Source organism: Trachinotus anak, unplaced genomic scaffold, assembly GCF_046630095.1.
Source record: "Trachinotus anak isolate AG129_WGS33_773 ecotype Australia unplaced genomic scaffold, CSIRO_AGI_Tana_v1 ptg000007l, whole genome shotgun sequence".
NCBI classification, from domain to species: Eukaryota; Metazoa; Chordata; class Actinopteri; order Carangiformes; family Carangidae; genus Trachinotus; species Trachinotus anak.
Window position 1 is genome coordinate 1,617,234 of NW_027273858.1, and position 22,506 is coordinate 1,639,739.

Genomic DNA, 22,506 nt, shown 5'->3' on the forward strand with positions numbered 1-22,506 from the left:
CCCTGTGTGTGTGTGTGTGTGTGTGTGTGTGTGTGTGTGTGTGCTTGTGAGAAGGAGAGTGAGAGAATGGAGATTAGCGAGGGCTTCTCTCTATGCTGATTTGAAAGTGTGTTCAGGTGTGTGTCTGTATGTGTGTTCTTCTGTGTGTATCTAGTGCGTGTTTGGCTTTTGCATGGCACTGCCTTCAGGGGGCAAAAGGTGTTGATTTCCCAAGAGAGGCATTAAGACACAATAATCGCATACACGGACACACACACACACACACACCCTTGCATATATACATGCATAGACACACACCTGTTGAGATGCCATAATCAGATTGAGTGCAGCAAAAGTGGGTTTGCATGGTGCGAGTATCTGTCATTGTCTACTTATGAGCACACACACACACACACACACACACACACACACACACACACACACACACACACACACACACACACACGTACAGACTATTATGCTATTATTGCAAGAAATACAGGGATTGTTGTTTGATTGTACCTGGCATCAATCAGTGGCCTTACACACACACACACACACACACACACACACACACACACACACACACACACACCTGCAACTAAGTTAAGAAGTGACCAGGATCAAATGATTTCGTCAAACTCATTGATTTTACAGTTCAGCTGTTACTGTCACAGCTTCCAAAACTGAATGTCAGCATGTATATGTGACTTCATTTAGCTGAGCTTGCATACATACAAGAACGTGTGTGTGTGTGTGTGTGTGTGTATACACGCCAGACTGTTTTTACAATGTGGTCACAGTCCTGGCTAGTTTTAGCTATATTGAGTTGAGCATAAAATGTTTACACAAGCATTAAACATTTCTGAAGAACAGTTTTCTGGCTTTTCAGCCAAACGCACACACACACACACACACACACACACACACACACACACACACACACACACACACACAGCTTGAGTGTAATCAGTTGCTCTCATTATTTTGATTGGTCTGTCTCGCTGTGCTCATCAGTACATTCTAACAACTTCCTTCAAAGTCTAAACATTTAATTGTTCCTATGTGCTTTTTTAACACAGGAGCTTGGGAAATGGGGGCAATTTGTATTTCAGGTCTTCCTCAGAATTGATTAAATTTAGAAATTCCCACCTGAGATCTGCTCAGCACAACCACATAGTTTTCTATTGTTGGCTGGTGCCTCATCTCTGCGTTACCTGCTTTGCTCCAGGCTTCACAAATTGTAGTTGTTGAGAAAGGAGAAGGATTAGCATTAGTTACTATTATCATTCACCCATTTCGCTGCTCATTCCCGGTGACACCAGTGGGGAGAGAACCCCTAACCCTGGCAGCCGTATAGCCATTCTCCAGTACTGAGCTCCAAAGGAATCGCTCATGCAGACAATTGTGAGAAAAAGCATGAAACAGACTTGTATTGATTGATTTAGAGATTTTCCCACCACATCAGTAAAAACGAGTTGTAGGTTAAGGCTGGCTGCTCTTTTGAGCGATGTCATTGCTGTCTGGACAAGAAATGCAACTTGCCACGAATGTCATCATACTTTTAAGCACATAATTACACATTTGAATGCCAAGTCTTTCACTGAAATAAGGATATGGTTTGGAAATTTGGGAAAAAAAGGGATCACCTCTGTGCGATTTTGTGGGTTGAATGTCTGACAAACCTAAAACAATTTTACAAAACTTCTTCTTTTAGTATCTAGGATAACCATCCAAAAGAGAAAAGAGAATTTTCTCAGACAGATTTTGGTGTAAATTCATTCTTTTTTTCCCTCACACATTGATAGGTTGGCTGTGAACGCTTTTATTTTTTAACTGAGACTCGGAGGTCGGATGCCCTGGGAGGGAAAAGCAGGCTACCACAGCTCCCTGGAAGATTCAGCTCATAATCCTGACCTGCAGCCACACATACAACAGTGTGTGTGTGTGTGTGTGTGTGTAATTCTGTCTGTCTGTGTGTGTCACAGAGCACTGTGTGTGTTTGAGATGGAGGGACTCAATGTGTATTTGAGAGAATAAGAGACTGTGTGTGTGCGTGCATTAGAGGGATGCAGGGAGAGAGAGGGAAAAAAGTAATTGTGTGTGCTGAGCTGGATCACTGAAAGCTTTAGTTACCGTGTGTGTGTGCGTGTGTGTGCGTGTGCGTGTGTGAGCGTGCGTGCACGTGTGGGTTACAGTCACAGGGCAGAAGATGAGCTCTCTGGCCTATGGAAGCATGAAAGTTAATGCACTGTCACACACACTCTCACTCACGTACACACACATGAAAGTCTGTGTTCATATCAAACACAATGGGAAACTGTGAGGGTGGTCAGGCAAGGGAACACAGGAAACCTTTCCACAGCTTCTACCCACTACCCCTCTTTCTTTCTTTCTTTCTTTCTTTCCTTCTTTCTGTCTTTCTTTCTTCCTTTCTGGATTGGCCGGAGCTCAAACTAAACTGCTCTGTCCATAGAAAAAGTGCGGTCTCAACTACGTTTCTGTGCTGGCAAATTGAAAAAGTGGGCGATGACGCACACATGGTTTCCATAAGAGCTAACTGTTGAAACAGCCGTGACAGTGTGAAAGGAGTCGCTTGTAATGATGAACCTACAGAGAATTATCGCCAGAATCGGCTGCTACCCTTGGCTTTAAAGAGCTTCATAGTGCGTTGCAGCTCATTGTTAAACTGTCCAACCCTTAACTTTGCTGCTTTGGGTCTTTCTCATGACTCTGATAGAGTTTTTGGCCACAGCAGGCCATTATTTTTAGGAAAAAGCTCAAAAATCCCACTGGGCACAACCTGCTCACTGAACAGCAGATAGATAGAGTTTGTGACTAACTGGGGAACAAAGTGGAGCATTTAGCAGCTAAAGAGCAAGATATTTCCCTCAAGCGCTCAAAAGGAGGGTGAATATTGAAGTTACACTCATCAGGTGACCAGAAACCAAAATGAATGATAATGTGTTTTTTTTTTTTTTTGTCGTATCAGCTAACACTGTGATGGTATGTCAGTGTTTTTGCTACCAACGAATGGACCAGTGCTTCTCTTTTGTTCCTTACCTTCTTCAGTTTAATAACAGCCTCTCTGGTCTCGGAGTCAGTGGTCAGTTCAAACATGCCTATTCCATCTCCATCTATTAAGCGGTAGTTCACCAGTCCATTGTCTCCGAGGTCGGGGTCTTTAGCCTTAAGACGGCCCACCTCCTCTCCTGGCACTTTATCCTCTGACACAGACATGGGGTACACACCTGGGAGGAAAATAAAGGCAGAAAATGTACTTGGCTTTGGTTGGCTGGTTGGTGATGTTAGTATTAACTTATAGTTCCAGCTCGCGTTGGTATTCAGCACTCTTTGGAGAGTCTTTTGACAATTCCTGGCTGGCTGCCACTGTGTTTACTATCTGAGATGGGGTCAGGTTTGGAGGGCAGAGAGGGATTAACATGAACTATTCCATCTGTCTCATATGGCCCAAAGGACATTAATATCCCCTATAGCGTCAGGTGTGTGTGTCTAAGGGAGTAGACACCTGGCTTGCAGAATGAGAACGGCAGGACCATATGTCTACTCTCTCTCTACTCTTTTATCCTTCACCCTCTCTCATCTCACATGTTCTCTTTCCGGCTATCATCTCACTCCTCACCGAACCTTTTCTCCCCACTTTCTTTCATCTGTCTTCTGTCTGCTCGTTTTATCATAAAATGTCCCGGCCCATCATCTCTCTGTTTTCCCAAATCTGTCATTTCCTCCATCCTTCCTCCTCCTTCATCTTCTCTGCAACTCCCTGTTCTTGTCTGTCCTTCCCCAACCCCTCGTTCCTCCTTCCTTGCCTCCTCCTACCCTGTGATGATGCAGGCACTGAGCACAGTGGACTCATCATTTTATGGGTTGTACACCATTAGCATGTTTATCCTACTCGTCCACGTGTAGCAATCCTGTGAATCATGAAATTCATTTGGTCACGTGGTTTCCGAACAAATATGAGAGGAAGAGGAAGAGCGATTCACAGGGCTTGATCCATCCTGCCCAGTTCCCCCTATCCACCCTCCAGGCCTCCACCATTTTTCCACCGCATCTCCATCGATCCTCACCAAATCCCTCCTCTCTGTCTTTCCTCTTCATCTCTGTCGGTGCTTTTTAAACTCCTCTCCATAATGTTGGCTAACATCTCTCCCTCCCTGTTCATCTCTCATTTGCTTCTCCCCTTTCCACTCCATCCTTCCAAATTTCTCCGTTAATCCTCACCTCGCCTCCCCATCTCCGCCCCATTTCTCTCAAGCCTGTCTCACCTCTCCTGCTCCTCTCTTTCTCTCTCTCTCTCTCTCTCTCCTGTCTGGCCGTTCTGGCTAAAAGCTCATTTCATCCCTGCCCTCCCTTTGCACTTTTCCTCCCTCTCTTCTCCTGTCACTCTATTCTTGCTTTTCCTAAGTAGCTTAACTTAAATGGCTCCTGGCAGCTGAGCTAAACATCGTATGACAGAACACACAGGCAGCCTGGCGTACCTGGCTGCAGGCTAAAATGAAGTACAGCACATACAGGAAATGTACATTTACATTCAAGAACCACAGTGAAGGCATATGTGAGTTTTAGTGAGGTCTTTGCACTAATTACCAATACTTGTTTTCCTTTGAAAAAAGAAGTGTTTTAGTTTGTCTGTGACTATGAGAAAGTCATCACCAGATTTCTTGCACATAAATGATTGCACTATTTGTATTCAGTCAGATGTCAGTTCCTGGGAAAAGAAGCTCATAAAACCATCAAAGTTTAGATGTAGACACATAAATTTGACTCTCTTAGATCAGTCATTTTAATGTGATTACAGAAATTATTGTGTAATTTATTATCACTCATACTTGTGACTTTTATGTGTTGTAATACAGACAATACTGTTTTAAAAAAAAATTGTTGTGATTACTACATACATTACCAACACACTATGAGTTGTCTCAGTTTTAACAAATTTTCCACACAGTATTTGCATCTGCATTTTGTGCTGAAAGCTGGTGAAAGAAAGTCAAATACAATCCCTGCAGTGATGCAGAAATACTTTGTGAATGTGAATCATCTTTTCAGATAATGTTTAGGATTTCTCTATTGAGATACACTAGTTTGCTTTTTGGTGATGAGAACAGACAGTTCTGTAATGGTTATCCTTATCGCTGGACACTGGAGGTAAATATTTTACACAAGTAAAAGCTGGCAGATATCAACCAAAAGATTATCTTTAAGCTTTAAGTGTATTTTATGATCTTGTTCTGCATTGTTCATGTTTGAACAGTGTAGAACTGTAGCCTAGCTCACATACGTTAACAGTATTTAGTGAAACCATCTCTGTCATTTCAGTCGAATAAAGACTGAAGTTAGAGAGAGTTTAAGAACTCCCCCTTGTTATTTGTCCTTGTTATTTGCTTGGGTTTTTCTGTCTGTGCTGTGATGGATTTTCACAGTGGCAAACGAAAGATGCTTGATAATGAGGTGAAAGGGAGAGAATAACAGGGACAGGAAGTCTGTGAGAGGCTGAGGGAGACAGCAAGATCAAGCCTCGGAGTAAAGAGAAAATACAACAGCTTGAATGGAAACTGAAAAGCTGCTGGAACACGAGAGGGAGTCACGTGCCATGAACAGTGGGGTTCCACTCAGGAAAGTGGTCTCAGACTTTTGGATCCCACTGTATCTTTCCCTGTCTGTTTATATCTCTTTAATTGTTTTTCTCTCTCTTTGAATCTGTTTTCTCTTTTCTCTGCCTCTCGCTTTGCCTCTGTTTTTATTTCTTGACTTACTTATCTCATTTCCCATTCTTTCTCTCTCCGCTCTCTCTCACTCTACCCATCTACTAAATAAGTAATCACTGTCCTCATTCACACCATCTGGGAGACTTTTCTTGCAGGCGTTTGTACTGCTTCTACTGCTACTACTTTTTTTTAACAAGGGTACCCACGACCACAACATATTGCTATTTGGCGTGTCGTCTTGTATCACAGATTTAAACTGCCAGTGATGTACAGGCGATATTTGGAAATAATGCAGGAGGCACTTTGTCGACTCTAACGTCTGATAATGTTTGGTTATAAAAGCTGAATTCTGTCTTAGTGATCTGATTTTCAAAATGTTTTATATCCACTTTGGATATGGGAACAGAAGCCTGTGGTTAGAGAACAAGTCCTTACTGACTCCTCACAACAACCATGTTTCTCACATCATTGTATAAGTGTTCCATTAATATTATAGAAGCAGCGGAGAAAGTAAGACTTGAATTGCTACCCGCTGCAGAAAGAGAAGTTATGTCTGATAAGCAAAGATATATTCCATGGTTGACAAAGCACCTAATTTGTTGCTGGCGAGGTCGCTGGTTTAAAAGGTCAGAGGCCAAAAAATAGTGCTGAACAGCTAAAGCCAGCTAAACATTTTTATTTACTGAATAAAGTTCTGTCTTAAATGGAAACACTCTGTTCTCTGTTTGAAATATTGCCACCAAATTTCTCCGACCCCTTGTTGTTGTCCATCAACACCTTCAGGCTCAGTTAACCTGGTTTTACTTTATTATGTGTACGTTTAATATCTAATACAGTCCAGAACAGTTCAGACATTTACAAAGATAATAATGATTGATTTTAATCTAAACTGGCAGAGAAGTATTAATTATAAACTACTGAATTTATGACAGAGCTGTTAATTAGACTGCATTAGATTTTAAACTGTGTGAACGTAAGTGTATGTTTAACTTAGTGCTATCCATCATTCTGTGAGAGCAGATGGCATTATAAAAATATGGATTTCTCAGTATTGAGACTGCTGGAGAAAATTAGTTTTTCATTTGAGCACTGTTGCTTCTTCTAAATTCCCTCAAATTGTTGTCTGTTTGTCGTGGCCTACAGAATCAGATTTTAGCTTGACATCGCAAGACACTGACACAAAGTCAGCTTTTTGGGATACACGGTGACTGGAGAGATGTTTTAGACAGCGTCTTTCTCTGCAGCTCTCTGTCCTCTACATTCTCTCCTTCACTGGTCCTGCTCATGTCCCCCTCTTTTCTCGCCTATTCAGCTTCCCCACAGGCTAAATCCTGAGCCCTTGTCTCTTCTTCTCTCCATCCTTTCCTGCAGCTACTCTGCTGAATCTCTGCCAGGAGTCCCTCTGCTCAGAGCTACAGGAGGGGAGGGAGAGGAGAACGAGGAAGAACAAAAAGGGGAAAAAAAAGAACAGAGGGGCAGAAAGAAACTTAAGTGGAAAAGACAGGGTGACACAGACTGAGTGAAAGGAAAATGAGTGTTAGTCAGTGAAGGAAATACAGTGGTGCAAATCACTGTTCAGGTAAACCAGAGGGCTTGAATCTCCAGTTGAACATTAGGTCTCTGGGCATAGTTACTATACTATTAGAGTGACTATTAGAGAAGAAAATGACAGTCATGCAGTAGATATTATGAGGGATTGATGGTAGGTTTTTTACTCACTCTGTGGGAACTTTGGAGGGTTGTCATTCACGTCTGTGAGCGTGATTTTAACCTCAGTGGTCCCAGACAGCCCACCCATATGACCACCCATGTCTTTGGCCTGGATGACGACATCATACTCCTGGCGTGCCTCGCGGTCCATGTTTGGCAAGGCAGTACGAATTATACCTGAATGTACAGATTTTTACATCAAATTAATGCGCACATTACATTTTGTCCCATGTTCTATCCATCCTGACCTATGCACTTGTATTTGTGTGCAAGTAGCATATGCAGATATACACCTGTCTTTTTGTGTCATTCTCTATCAAAATGATGTCATTCCAAAATGTTATTTTATTGAAATTATGAGTTTAAAAAGGTCTCCCTTGGAAAAACTGAACCAGCAAGCTAAGCCAGATAAGCAAAAGACTTACTATGTGATTTACGTCCCTAAGAGTAGGTGTCATTTATTTCAACATATTTCATTTTGGAAGAAAACACATCATCACTCGTCATTTGTATGAAAAAGAACTTTAATTAAACATGTGTGAAGTCTTATTTTTCTCCATTTCAAGCCCCAGTAATCTTTTCTTTCTGTTTAATTCATCACCCACCACTCTCTTTCCATCTCTCTCTTTCTTTCTCCAGATGTCTAGCTGCAGTGTCAGGGAGTTGAGGCTTTCTACTGTCATATTATGCCAAGTGTGTGTGTGTGTGTGTGTGTGTGTGTGTGTGGTGTGTGTGTGGTGTGTGTGACAGCATGAAAAGCTGGTAATCTCCAAACCAATTAGAAATATGAGCTATGGATTTGAGCCAGTCAAATACCCAACACTGGTTTGATTAGCCAGATTTACTCTGCCCAAATCTCTCTCCCTCTCCGTGCCCTAACCTCTCTCTTTCCATGAACTTACTCTCTCTCAACACATTTCTCTCTCCTTCTCTACCCTAACCTCTCTCTTTCTGTTCTTCTTCACTCTGTCTGACCCAACATATCTCTGTATCTGCCCTAACCTTTCTCTTGGCATCCAATTTCTTCTTTTAATGCAAACCCAAATATTAGGCCTGTGCTCTGCAGAGACCAGGTTGCGTGTCCTCTAGGGACCTCTTTCTACAGCAGTGCCTTCTTTTCCTCACCAATTTCACAGGAAAAGACTTGCTGTTACATGATCCCTGCAGCAGTGAGTACTTAGCTTTTTATATTAAGAGTGGTAGAAGATACAAATATTACAGAAAGATTTTTAGTTTGGTCTAAGCAACAAGCAGTTTCCACATGTATTACACTTATCTTGTGAACCTCTCTGTCTGCAGTCTTTTAATGATATAGCAACGAGGGCTATAAACCTGTATTTGGTGCTAGTGTAGATGGTTGTAGACCCAGGGCAGGGGTCGGTTTTCAGCCTCACCTGTCTGAGGCTCCACAGAGAAATATGGTTGTCCTTGCAGTATGCTGTACACCAGCCTGGCACTGTTGCCGTAGGTGGGGTCATCAGCATCTGTAGCTGTCACCTGCATCACTGATGTACCTACGGGACAGACAAACAGACATGACAGACAAGTCAGGAGATGACTCCACCTCAGTGATTCAGTTCAAGAATGGTTTGACAAATAAACTTGTCATAGAGTGTGTGTCGATTCACCTGCCTGCACCGGCTGGACGGGAAGAGGGAATGAAACCCCCCCCCCTCCCCCCCACACTGCCGCTGCACTGCTGCTGTGAGTCTCCACTGTTATTTCTCTACATTTCATCATTGCTGGGTCAAAACATGCACTCTCCAATTTTGGTGATTTTCATGTTTTAAATACATTATATTCCCTCCATGCGTTGACACGACACCCCTTCGATTTGTGAAACTTTCTCAAAACCCGCTGGATAATCTGAGAAATGCTTGGTTGTCAAGCTTAAAAACAAGTCAGTTCCCAGAAATTGACATTTTGAAGATGTCGTGTTTTCACCCGACAACAGCAATCTGCTTCCAGCTAATCTCACTAAACTGAACTTGACACAGTTAAACTGAGCAAATAGGCTAAATAAATTAGATTTGCACAAGTGTGAAATACATTTTTATTAACTTTGTTGTAAAATTGTTAAAATTTCCTATTTTCAGCTGTGACAACTAATGAAACTGACTCACACAAAAACTCCCAAAAGTACTTCTCTGCTGTGTTGTCTTTTTTAGACCAGTCCTACAACTGGCGCCCTGCACCGCCTCTTTGAAAGAAAAGAAATACCAGCAGCAGTTTGGATCTGCAGATGTATACATGTAGTTACCTCTGTCGGTCCATCTCTCTCTTTTAGCTACAGTTGAGGCTTCCTACTGTCATATGCCAAGTGTGTGTGTGCACTAGCATGTAAAGCTGGTAATCTCCAAACCAATTAGAAATGTGAGCTATGGATTTGAGTGAGTCAAATACCCGACACTTCTTCGATTAGCCTGGTTTGATTACTCTGCCTATATCTCTCTCCCTTTCCATGTCCTAACCCGTCTCGTTCCATGAAGTCACTCTCTCTAAACTAATTCCTCTCTCCTTCTCTACCCTAACCTCTCTCTTTCTGTTCTTCCTCACTTTCCACGATGTCATGTCGTTGCCTCCTACAGACAGCATAAGTAATAACAGCTTACACCAACATTTGCACCAGCTGCAGGCAATGAATGTTACAGCTGCAGTTTCATTCTATTTATAGCAGGTTTTTATATTTTATGACATTTTACATTTTATTCGATACCAACAAATAATTAATGAAAACAGAAAATCACTGCATGGTGTTTGGCTTTTGCATCTTAAGCCCTCTTTTTCTTTGCAAAGATAAAATCTGGTGAGAACTTAAGCTTTCATATAGAGCAACCAGTAGGACAATCTCAGATCGTCTTTTCAGTGATGACTGGACAACGGTTTCCAGTTGCAGCTCTGTGAGCGCCACTGTCCTACTCTGTAAGAAACCCGTTGTGTATACACCTGTAATCAAGTTTCATTCAGCGCTGGTCTCAATGTGGCAGCTTCCTTAAGTGTAGAGGATAAATGACCAAGAATGTTAATTTGAAAAAGACTGCCTTCTCTATCTGTTCTGACACCCACGAGGGAGATGGACCTAATAAGTCAAATTACAGCTTTTCTTTCTGTTCCACTTCTGTTGTTGAGGCTGATGGCAACCAGTGGCCCCTCCCTGTCAGACTTCTGTATTCAGGTTTCAGCCCAAGAAATGGATGTGTGAAAAAAAAAAAAAACCTGAACAGAAGTCTTTTCAGAAGTTGTTTCTCTGGACGTCCAGTCCATTCAGAGGGGGGATTTCTCTGGCTGTCAGAGCTTCTGGCAGCACCACTGCCAGTGTGGTTCATTTCAGGTCAGCCTTGAGGGGTTGAATGCTCTCCAAGACCACATAATATTTGGAAAGAAAATCTATCAAGATCAGAAGCTCTAAGTAAGGAGACTCCAAGGAGATGGTCGGAGCTCCTGCCCTTGCCAATCTATTGCTAAATATTTCCTTGCTACTGCTTTTGGTTGAGAACATTTTCCCTTTTATGTACATGTAATAAAAACAACAAAACAAATAAAAAAACATTTTTTTAGGAGCTGAATGTGTCAGCTAATGGTACTGTCTGTTATCCATTTCTCTGTCACACTTACTGTGTTCAGATTTCAGTCATAATTAATAATGTATGAAAAGGGCTGTTTAGCAGACAAACAACACCAACTCAATCTGTGACTTTATTAACAAATGTCACTCTGAAAATAGATGTCATTTCAGTATCTGCTCTGTCTCACTGTTATCATCAAGTTATATCAGCTGGTCAGTTCCAGCTGACAATCAAGAAGTCACGTTTTCTGAATTACTACTGAATCCTCAAATTAGATGTTTTTAAACTAAACTTCTGACTTATTGTAACAGAGGCACACAGTGTACATTTTGGATAGTCAACACTTTGTAAGTTACCATGCTTAGCTAACATGCATTTAGCTTACAAGATTATGTTCTAGTCTTCGACTACACTGTCACTATCCGATGGTATTAGTCAAAAATTAAATCTACCCATAAGCCGTCTAAGTCTTTCCCTTTTCCCCAGCATCAAACTTGGCATTCCCTCTAGTTCACTAACTCTTTCTTTTACTACTCACCAACATTAGACATCTCAGGCACCCTGGCATAGTACGGCCCATGTAGAAACTCAGGAGGATTATCGTTGATGTCCTGAACTTTCACTATGAACTCTGACGGAGGCTCCAGAGGCTTATTAGTGTCTCTGGCCACAGCCTGGGCTGTTAAAGTGTACTGGGCCTGCTCCTCACGGTCCAGGGTTTTTGTGGCGTGGATGTTGCCCGTCTTGTCATCAATAACAAAGATTGTTCCTGCACCTTCGCCAGAAAGGATGTACTTGATGTTGCCATCGCCTGAGTCGACGTCTGAGTGGAGCTGAAGAGACAAGGAACAAGAGGAGAGTGAGACAATCCAGAAGGAAAACAAGTACAGGTGCAAATGTAGGACATGCTTGGTGCTGCCAACATCTGGATTTCAGATGTTGTGGAACTTGAAGAGTAAGAGAGACAGATTGGTGGTTGCACAGAGAGACAGGTATATTCAAATGTACAAATGAAAGGAGCTGAAATACTAAGACAGAAAGGCTAGTAGCTGTGCTGTGTGAGATGGGCAAACACTAATAAGTTGGAGATTTAAAATGTTGTCATAAAAAAATTGAAGAATGTTCAACATTCAATTAAACTGTTGGTCTTCCTTTACAACCCTCAGACAATGAAATATGCTGTATTGTAAACATCATTTGTTGTTTATGAAAGCCTCTGCTGGGTTTGAGTGATGTTGTTGTTGCGGAGGAATACCACCAATCATCTTCACCCCTGAATGCGAACACGACCTCTCTCTTTCTCCTTGATATATGACAGAAGCCCATTTAAATCCTGTTGGAGTTGGTTTGCTGTCACCCTCCATGCCCCCGCTGTGACAGTCACTGGAGGGCAGCGTGGCTATTAATTAGAGAGCAACTCAATTTTTAGACTGTTATTCTGGTATTAATTTTGTTTTGACTCGAGAAGAGAAGAAGAGCTGATGGAAGAATGCTTTATTAACTCGCACTATATTTTACTCACCCTGCCCACCAGAACTGGGTCAGGTCCAGTGTACTCCTCAATGACGAAGAACTGATTCCACACCCATCCTCGTTTGGACCTGTGGAGTACCTGCCCTTCCTTCCCCGTCCTCTGTTTGTGTCTGTGCAAGGACAAGTGACCTACAAGCACCAAAAAAACATCAATATATTTCTTTAAACCAATACAACAATTTTCTGTTTAACCAGAAAAGTCTACAATACATTTATTGTCGGATTGCAATTTTTTTTTTAATTGTTACAGGCAAAACAAAAGGCTTTTTATTGGGTCATTGTATGTTGAATGAATGAATTATTGCCACAACTGCAGTTCATTTTCTGAGAATATTTTCAATAGAGTGAACTCAAAAGTGGGTGGGAGGCAGTAACCTCCTGAACACAGAGGCCCACTTTTGAATTATGGATCTCTGGTTCAAATCCCAGCTGAGAAAATGTGGGTGGGTGGAGGGAACGACACATGCTTCAACAAGTAGTTCTTTAGGTGGGGAGGCACTTAACCTCCGTTTGTGCAGTGCAGCTGCTCAGTGGCTGACAGGAGCAGGCTGTGGTTGAACAGAGCAGCAGCCGTTTTGAACGTCTGAACGGTGCCTCAGTGGGAAAAAAAATTAAAGCTAAGTAAAGACAACAAACAAAAACAAAACAAAAAAAACCTGAAACTGCAGTTAGATAGAACAAAATGCAGACCAGACACTCTCTCTTTCAGAGGACCTAATTATACAAAATTCCCTTAGAGTAAGAGATAACATTATTGGCAAGGAAATATAAATGAAGTGCTTTTCCAATTTGCAAATGTGCATCAGAAGGAACATTTAAGTTTGCTCAAGTTAACATTTGCGTCACTGCTTGGATGGTAATATCCCTGCACTTTTAAAAAAAAGGGCTGTCAGAACAGTACTGAGTGACTCATGGTCACAAAGGGAAATTTGAGAGAAGGGAACATTTTAAGTTTTGTATTTCAGAAAGCATCTCAGTCACAGTTTAGGGTTGTGGCTATGATCCAGCCAAAAAACACTCTATTACATGTTAAAACCAAATGATAAGGAAACATCATTGCTTTTGTCACACCTGGATGTCTGTGTCTGTGGCTCCTTTGATCCAAGGAAACATTTCCTTTCCGGGTTCCTAATGCGACGCCACAGAGCGCAGAAACTCCCACCAACACCAGGAAGGTCCTCAGCAGCCCAAGGCCCTGCCGCTTCATCATCAGCATGGCCATCTCGTCCAACCCAAGCAACTGTGCACTTCACTCTGCCCCCTACTTTCTGGTTCCTCTCAGTGGAGCTCCGCTCCCACTGAGGTGATGTCCTGTTTTTGCTAACGAAATGTTGTTGATGAATTTCTAGTTCATTGGCTGAGATGGGGCCTGTTGCCGCAGATACTCATCACCAGCTTTCACGTTCCAACCGTTCTTCTCCTCTCAGTTGTTTTTCTTCTTCCTTCTCACAGTTTGTTCACTCCCTCTCTCCTCCGATCACAGAGCCTAAAAGAAAGAGAGGAGAAAGTAGCTTGGTCAATAACTGTCACAGCAATAAAAATGTTGCTTTAAAAACTATGCAATTGAGCAAATTCCAGTTAAATGAAACTTCTGTTTTCTATAAAAGTGATAAATTTAACACTGACAACAAAAGACACAAAGAGTTTAGTAATTATTCATTCCTGTCTGTTATAAAGGGTAATGTTAATCGACTGCAGTTGGAGATCTGACTTCTTAAATGGTTGTTGTCTTGATTAGGACATTGTACTAATTACCCAGACAATGCTGTCTGTAAACTCATTAGCTTTAATTCAATTAGACACAGACTGATTCAGAGTGGGAGGTACAGCTCATGTACAACGCTGGGTCGCTGTATTGCTCTATTTACAGCCTTTTCAAATGTAATGAAAGCAATGTAAAGCAAGTTTGACAATATATGAAAGTCATTAAAGGCAGACTTAGAATCACGAGCCTCCCTTTACATGGGTTTCAGTTTGATCTGTTTAAGAGCACACTGATCCCTGTACAGGCAGGGGGGGCTGGATGCCTCTGTGGTGGATGAATCAGCAGGAAAAAGTCTAAATTTGATCCGTACAAAATCAAATGTGTTCATCAACAGTCCTGAACTGTGATGCAAGAAACTGCTTGCTCACTGCGTGGAACTTTAGATCAATGTCAGTGAAATGCCTTAAGTGCAATTCTAATGAAAAAACTTGGCATATGAGCATGGAGTAAAATGAATTTGATGAGAGCAATGAAGGAATGAATCAAATGATGCCAAGATCTAGTGGATAGAGGAGTAAAGATGATTAGGCCTCTAGCGCCCATATGGGAGGTCATAAGCTCTGCTCTGTTGCATTTCTAAACAATTTGACTGTTTCAGCCGAACAGAACGGGCGTGCTTGGCTCCTGCTGTCGGCTTTTAGTACCAGCAAGTCCCTGATGGGTTGTTTGTTTTTTTCTGATCTGGTACACTCATGGCTATGGTGTGGTTAAGTTCAGATGTTTAGAGGAAGAAAGAAACAGGAGGAAACAGGAGGAAACAGTAACCCAGTGGTTAGAGACTGATGCATCATTTGCTCCCAACCGAATCTCCAGTGAACCTCCATTATGGAACCTGACATGGTTGACAGGAGATTTAGGACAAAACTGCAGATGCTCCATGTTATAGTCCACATAGACCTCTAGTGTTGCTCACTGCAGATATCTGAACATTGCCAATATAGTCAGATTAGACTTCAAAATCACTGCACCAAAGCTGTTCGGATTCTAAAATCATTAAACATGTGCAAGAAGCAAACACTGAGAGCAGCTCACTGTGTGCACAAATCTCTTTACTCCAACAACAAATTCATTGTTTGTAGCTGTCGGTGGTATGACTTGTTTCTTTGCCTGGACCATAAATGAAAAAATTTTGTGTAAGTGTGTGTGTGCTCAGCAGATGAGAAAATTCCCTCTGGGCTCATTGGCTCCTGTTGACCACATGACCAGCCAACCAGGAAGCGTTGACAGTTAATCCCACAGCGCCTCATCATTTGACTAATTGTGCTTGAGTCCTTTGATGGATGTGCATATCTATGTGTATCTGTATATGGATGTGTGTCTGTGCTCGTCTGTCATGGATTCGCCTCAAAGCTGCTTCATGCAGCGAATCAGGGCCTAAACTTAAATTATCTTAACTGAAGAGGAATCAGAGACAAAAGCTGGACTAGTGACAACTGAAACAGATGAGAGAAAAGAAGAGACAAAGATATAACTATGTCAGAAGAATCCAGCTTCATTTGTCCATTTTACCCAAAACTGTAAAGGCCGAAAAAGTTATTTCAAAACAAAAAATGAGACATATTAACTTGTGTAAAGAGCTGTTATTGTCTCACTATGTTTTTTTCTTTTCTGTACCAAATTTGAGTTGAGAAATTCAGAAATAGTTAAGAATTCATAACAGGAAAAACTCTATTCTTGGAAGTTGTCACTTGCAGTATTTGTGATATGAACAGAGAATGTGCTAAAACTTCAAAGAATTCTTCAGAACAACACCAAAACAATTATAAACCCTGGTGTGCACTTGTTATACATGGATCTGACATTTGCTTTGCAAAACTTATTAACAGCCTCTCAAACTGTCATTTATATGTCAAATTAAGTGTCAGGTTTATTTAATGAGTAAAAATACAACAATTCCAAAATAAATGGCTTTCACCAGTATCCTGATATCCTGCTGCTGGTCATGTGGTATTTGTCTCAGAAACTGTCAGATATGTGTCAAGTCCAACACCTAAAAAAAAGAATAATGATGGAATTGATTGATAGCGCTGCGCAGAGTGACCGCTATGAAATAGTCAATAGACTGTGAATATGATTACGTGAGACACGCTTGATGGCAATGAAATGACCCTGCTCTTAAATTCAAACCAAGCAATAGCTAGAAAATTATTTCTGCTCACAAAAGAAAGGACTTAGATTTCCTGTCCATTCACTTACTTTTTACTCAAAGGAGACAGATTTAGTGAGTTTTGATGTATTTCTTAAAAGCCTCATCAGCACGTATGGAGTAGGAATCTTGGATAATCCTACACAGAGTTCATGTCTAATATTCTTTTGTTTGAGAGAACTACACAGTTAGAGAGAGAAAGAAAGAGAGAGAAAAACTGCAACACAGAGACAGACAGCGATAATGACTCCCCAGGGCGAGCATGCCTTTTGGCCAGACCGCTTCCTCTGTCTCAGTACATGACTCAAAAGTCACATTAGACTAGGGAACAGCATACGTATGTGTGCGCCATTCCCCAGGGCTCATAGCATTGCTGTGAATCCATGACTCAAGTGATGGACTAGACTACTGTGATTCATTAGCTAACATTAGAGACACACTGCGTGTGTGTGTGTCACACAGAGGTCGGAGCAGTAGGGCTGAAATGCAGGCAACAAGCCCCGCTGGCTGACATATCATCATTAACTGACCACTCACACCCTGTGTATTTGATTATGAACTAGAATGCCACAGCAGAGCCCATATCTCTGTCAAGGCCAAACAACCCCACACTACATCTGTCAGACCCAGATTATCTGGATCTGCACCATATATTGTATTGTAAGTTATAGATCTCAACATGATGGATATGTCTGACTTTTTACTTCAAATTCCATCATTATTTCCTGAGAAACTGAGAAAAAATGTCTCACAAAGTTAAGGAAAGTGATAAAACAAATTCCTTGGTTTCTTCCCTGGAACATGTCCTATCTCCCCACCAAGTGTGGTGCAAGTCAGTTCACTTGGCTACTTTTTAAGTAATGTTGCGGACACACAAACAAACAGGCATTGGTGGAAACATAACCTCCTTGGTGGAAGTAATAACCATGCCTGTCCATCTGAGAGTGTAAATGTGTCTTCAACATATTCACGAATAGGACAAACTCAGTTCAGATGTCTTGTGGTCTTTTTCTGATGTTGACAGAATCAGTCCTGTGATCTCCTTCATCGCTGCATTCCTTCACTTTGCACCAACACCCATTACAATACGGAACACAACGATTAGCAAACAGTTACTCTAATCATGTTATATGGAGAATCCCGTCTACAGTGAAATATTGTTTGAGTAGGTTAATCGATGTCGGATAGAAAATGCATTTCTGCGTTTTGTCACGCTCTCTTTCTTCCCTCCCTCTCTGACTGTGTGTCATGCTGTGCCTCTTCAGTCAGAGTAGCTGTAATGGCTGCCCAGCTCCAATCACAGTGATTATCTCTAGAACCGAAGCAAAGCACATATTTCACCAAATGTGACTGAATGCAGAAAAATCAAGTTTTTTTTCCCTATAATGCCTTTCCCATATTTCTATTTACGCTAGCATGATGGCAGGCTGTCGTTTTAATTTCTGCAGAACAAGTTGAAATCTGACACTTTCCTCACATCCCCAGCAACAGAAAGGTACAAACTGAATCAGCCTCTGCAAAACCACACTCGCAAGGTTTGATACTACAGGACTAATGTTGATACAGGGATTGATACAGTGTTTGGAATATATTAACTTTAAACAATGCAGATACTAGTTTAATAACTTTGGTGCTAAGCAGTCATTGCTGTGATATTTTTGAAATGCATTTCTCAGAAATCACTTTGCATCATGATAATTTACATTTTCTTTTTATAGCTCAATATCACTTTATCAATATTAATTTGCCTGAAGGGGCTTTAAAATCTGCAGAGCATCGAACACCATCTGACCTCAGAAACCTGAATTGAGTAGGGGAAAAAAAAAGAGAAAGATGGAAACAGGAGCACCTGAGGAGGGAATCCCTCTTCCAGGATGGACAGACACGCGATGGATGTCGTCTGCAGAGAATAGAGCATTGGAGTAGTTGTGACACATTAACGCACTGTTTTCATTCCCAGGTCAAAAGTGGGACTTACAAACATGGTTAAAAACAATTTCCCACAAATATCAAGGATTAGCATTTCAATCACTGTGATTCATTTTCCTCACTGTCTGTCTCTGTCATGTACATGTGGGAAGCTGTTTTTTTTTTCCTGTTTAGGTTTCTCTCTCTCTATTACTCCCACTCTGTCTCTGCCTCTCTCTATCCCTCCCTCTTCGTCTTTCTCAGCACTCCCTCTGCCGGTGTCTCTGTCTGTCCCTTACTTTCTCTCTCTCTCTCCTTGGTGAGCCAAACCTCCAACAGCAGTCATTAAAATAACATTGGAAAATGGCTGGAAACTATACAGAAGAAAAAAAAGAAAAACAGACCTGACCCCACTTTTTTTTCCCTTCTGCTCAAACTTTCTCTCTCTGCTTCTCTCTCTAGGGGTCAGTAGTAATAAAGGTGATTCATTCATGTATGAATGTGATATATATCGCCGTCTGCCTGGGAACACTGTGTGTGTTATTGTGTATGTAGCTGACTGTGTGTGTCTTTTCATGCCCCCCCCCCCCCGTCTCCACATATTGCCTGTGTCAGGAACGTGTAGGCAAACAATGGTCCTACTGTGTGCACAATGTGTACAAATGGCATAATCCATACATATGAGAATGAAATTACAAAGGAGGAGAGATGGGTAGGGTTTTTTTCTTGTGCAGCCTCTTTTCTCTTCACATTGGAAACCACACATGATCCCAAATCATCCACACATTCACTTACAGGACAAACCCTCTGATGCTGAGGAATTTATCATTTGGCTTTGTCAGGTGTTGTTTGAGGAGATTTTTATCCCTGCAGCTTGTGTGGCTCAGAGGTGGATTTTCGCAATGTTTAGATAAATGCTAAGATACAGGATGTTGACTATTACAAACACTCGGGAAGTAGATTTTTGATAATGATCATTTATGAACTTAACTTTTTGAACTTTACACAGTTCAAAGTGTAGTTTGCTGTTCCTTTCCTGAACTCACCACAGTGAATATCAACTTGCCCTAAGCCATGAAACTAAAGGATTATGTCAGAATTAGCAAACAGACCAACATGAACAACAAATGGATGTAGAATGTGTTGTTGGTTCCCAGAGTGGAGCCTGAAGGCGACATTTGTCCCGTCTGTGTTCTCACAGCTACTGTATCATCGTTTGTTCCTGCCACATTGGTGTTATTTGGCATGGTGGAGAGTCTGTTCTGACATGAATAAAGATGGCGGTTCAGCAGAGAACTGTGGGCTTCTGCCTCGGTTTGTACTTGAATATATTTGAGGTAATGAAATAACAAAAGCTGAGACCGAAAAACAAATCTGTATATTTTGAAATCACGGCAAAGATGATAAAGAACTTAAACTTTATTTCATTTAAATCTTTTCCATGTATTAGATTAGCATTTTTCTCTTATAGGTATGACTAACACATTAATGTGCTTTGTGCATTTCTGCTCTGATCAAAAAGTGAACTTAACTGCAGTTATTTACAGTAAATTGACAAGTATGTGTTTAAGATGTTGCTTGAGGAGATACAATACACAGGCGCAATGATTGGCTATTGGCAGGACCAACCCTGTAACCATTCACTCACACGAGAGCGCCTGCAGCCACTGGACCCCTCTATAACCCTAAACACTATTTGAACCAGATGTGATATTTTTCTTTCTCTGTTTATGCTTGGATGAGAAAGGGGGTCATGTGAGGTTTAAAATGAGATTTTCTGTTACTGTATAAATCCACTCCTACTCTCACAAACAAATCCCCAAGCTATTCCGCTGTATATGCAAAGCGGTGGACTGTACTTTTTCCTCTTCTTTTAAAATGTCTGGTTTCTTAAAGTAACACATTCTGCAAGGAGAGATTTGATGATGATTGATGGATGAAATGAACCAACCTGAGAGCAAGAGGAAGGAGGGAGAATGAAAGAAAGACAACTCACACAAATTAAGACAAAGTGGTTCGGGTTCAGTCCAACAACTGTAAAGTTAATTTTACACAAACTTGAGATGAGATTTACCTATATATTGTGTTTGTTTTTATCTGCTGGTTTAATTTGACAATTAAGGAAAGTGTCGATACCATAATGGAAATATGGTTATGTGAAAACTGAAGACTAAAGAGTGACATACTGAGAAGTCAGAGCGGGACACAGAAAGCTGAAGGATCCCAGGATGTACAGACAGGCAGGAGAGTCAGTGTATTAATGTTCAGCGAGTGTCTCGTTTCGGTGGCTGGCTTTTTGTGGTCTGTTAAAAGCTTAAAAACAGAGTGGTGCTGAAAACAGACACCCAGCATTTAGCTCACACCACGAAACCTGAGGCTTAATTGCCTTTCAATTAGAGGAACTAATAGGTCTTTGTGTGTGTGTGTGTGTGTGTGTGTGTGTGTGTGTGTGTGTGTGTGTGTGGTGAAGCGATTACAAAGAAAGAGTGGCAATGCTATCTCAGCATTTGCGAAAATAGGTATTAATGAGAGGCTAGCAACACCCACAGACTCACACACAAACCCAGACCCTTAATGTGAAGTTAGTCTTCGCAGCGTGTGTGTGTGTGTGTGTGTGTGCTTGTAAGTCTGTGTCTGCTGTGTGTGCTAAGAACGTGTTAGCGTGTGTGTAGAGGTTGCTGGTTCCTGTTAAGCCATTAGCGAAATTCAAGTGCTAATTACCACCCACAAGACCCCACGTCTGCTCTTTACACACACACACATGCAAGCTTTTTCATGTACTATTACCATGCACTATTATCTATTATCATCATTAGTATCATATTACATGAAAGGGAATGAAGCTCCAAATGTCCGACTGCAGGTTAATGTCCAGAACATAAAAATCAAAGTAATATGTACCAGGAAATGTCATTATCGTGTGATCTAATGATTGTGCAGTTTAGAATTGTGCCGTTTATTGTGCTTTCTCATAATTTCTTGACAATAATAATGGGGAAGAGAGTGACAGACATAAATGAAAGTCACCGATTTAGATTTGATCTGGTGTACTTTTTTCTTGAATCAGTGGCGCACAGTACAAAGCCCAGTCAAAGGCATGTGGCACACCTGCACAGACCACAATCACCGACTCTGACAATACCGTAGTCAGAGGTGCAGTGAAAAATGTGCAGGCATACATCGCCAGTGGATTTTATAGGGATGAGCATTAGTCACCTGTTATCCATCTCTCCAAAGGTAATGCGCTTTGTGTCGTGGAGCTCTGATAGGTTTTTGATGGAGAGAACCGTCTGAAAAGGATCAGTTTCCTCTATGAAGCAGAGCTGTTGGGAGACACGAAAGCATCTCCCACAAGTGTGTGGACGGGGCAGAGTCATTGTGAGTGAATATGGATTCACTTAGCTTGGAAGGAGTGAGCACAGTTGATAAATAACGTGGTTTTTTGGGCCTTGGAGAGAAGAAAACACGTGCAGGAAACAGGTCATTGATTTCAGGAAAAAAGCTGGAACTGTCCAGTCATCTGTAGAAGATGTGTCCTGTCCTCTTCCTGTGATATGACTCAGTAGCAGCTCCGCATTGGATGTCGGTCACATCACAGCCACATGTGTATGACGGTATAACTGGGTTAGAGTCAATTACTGAGTAAAATATTCTACATTGTTCTGTGGACAGGTTGGGATTTAACTAAATACACATTTACTTAATTTGTGGTAGGGTGTCTTCTTTATCAAATTTGATTATCTCATGATAAGATAATAATCTTAATTTTATAGAATTTTTTTTTTACTGTCCATAAGTGTATTTTTTGTGTTGATACTGATCAACATGTGAACTGGAAAAGTAACTACTAGTACAATTACTTTCACCAGAGTAATTATTACCGTGCCACAATTTAGAGAGGGAAATTGTAACATGTAATTTCTCTGACATTGCTATTAACACAACAAAGAAAAACTTGAGGCATGTTATGTTAATTTGAAGAATGCTAAATAAACAAAATATGTTAATGGGGAAGGCAGCCAATATGCTGACAGCACACACAAACCTCCATTTTCATTCAGCTAACCAGCACCTAATTAACTCCGCCATTGTTCACATGCAGAGCTAAATTATTCTGTTTATTTTCACAAAATAAAGTGCTTTAAACTCCGTTTACATGTGTATTTT

At 41.2% G+C, this 22,506-nt stretch overlaps 1 protein-coding gene and 1 long non-coding RNA gene across 3 annotated transcripts in view; one reads left to right on the forward strand and one right to left on the reverse strand.

The window, feature by feature from the left end:
• The window catches only part of LOC139622533 (uncharacterized), a 118,661-nt gene that overhangs the window by 83,060 nt on the left and 13,095 nt on the right, over window positions 1–22,506 (forward strand). The gene's annotated exons all lie outside the window — the stretch shown is intronic.
• Window positions 1–22,506, reverse strand: part of cdh11 (cadherin 11, type 2, OB-cadherin (osteoblast)) — an 80,901-nt gene that overhangs the window by 11,814 nt on the left and 46,581 nt on the right. For both annotated transcript variants that reach the window (XM_071479891.1, XM_071479890.1), the window contains exons 3-8: window positions 13,592–14,006; window positions 12,510–12,649; window positions 11,526–11,820; window positions 8,816–8,935; window positions 7,431–7,598; window positions 3,043–3,230 (exon numbers count right to left, since the gene is read on the reverse strand). In XM_071479891.1, coding sequence (XP_071335992.1) covers window positions 3,043–3,230; window positions 7,431–7,598; window positions 8,816–8,935; window positions 11,526–11,820; window positions 12,510–12,649; window positions 13,592–13,742 — 1,062 coding nt within the window. In that variant the 5' untranslated portion in view covers window positions 13,743–14,006. The remainder of the gene's footprint in view (window positions 1–3,042; window positions 3,231–7,430; window positions 7,599–8,815; window positions 8,936–11,525; window positions 11,821–12,509; window positions 12,650–13,591; window positions 14,007–22,506) is intronic.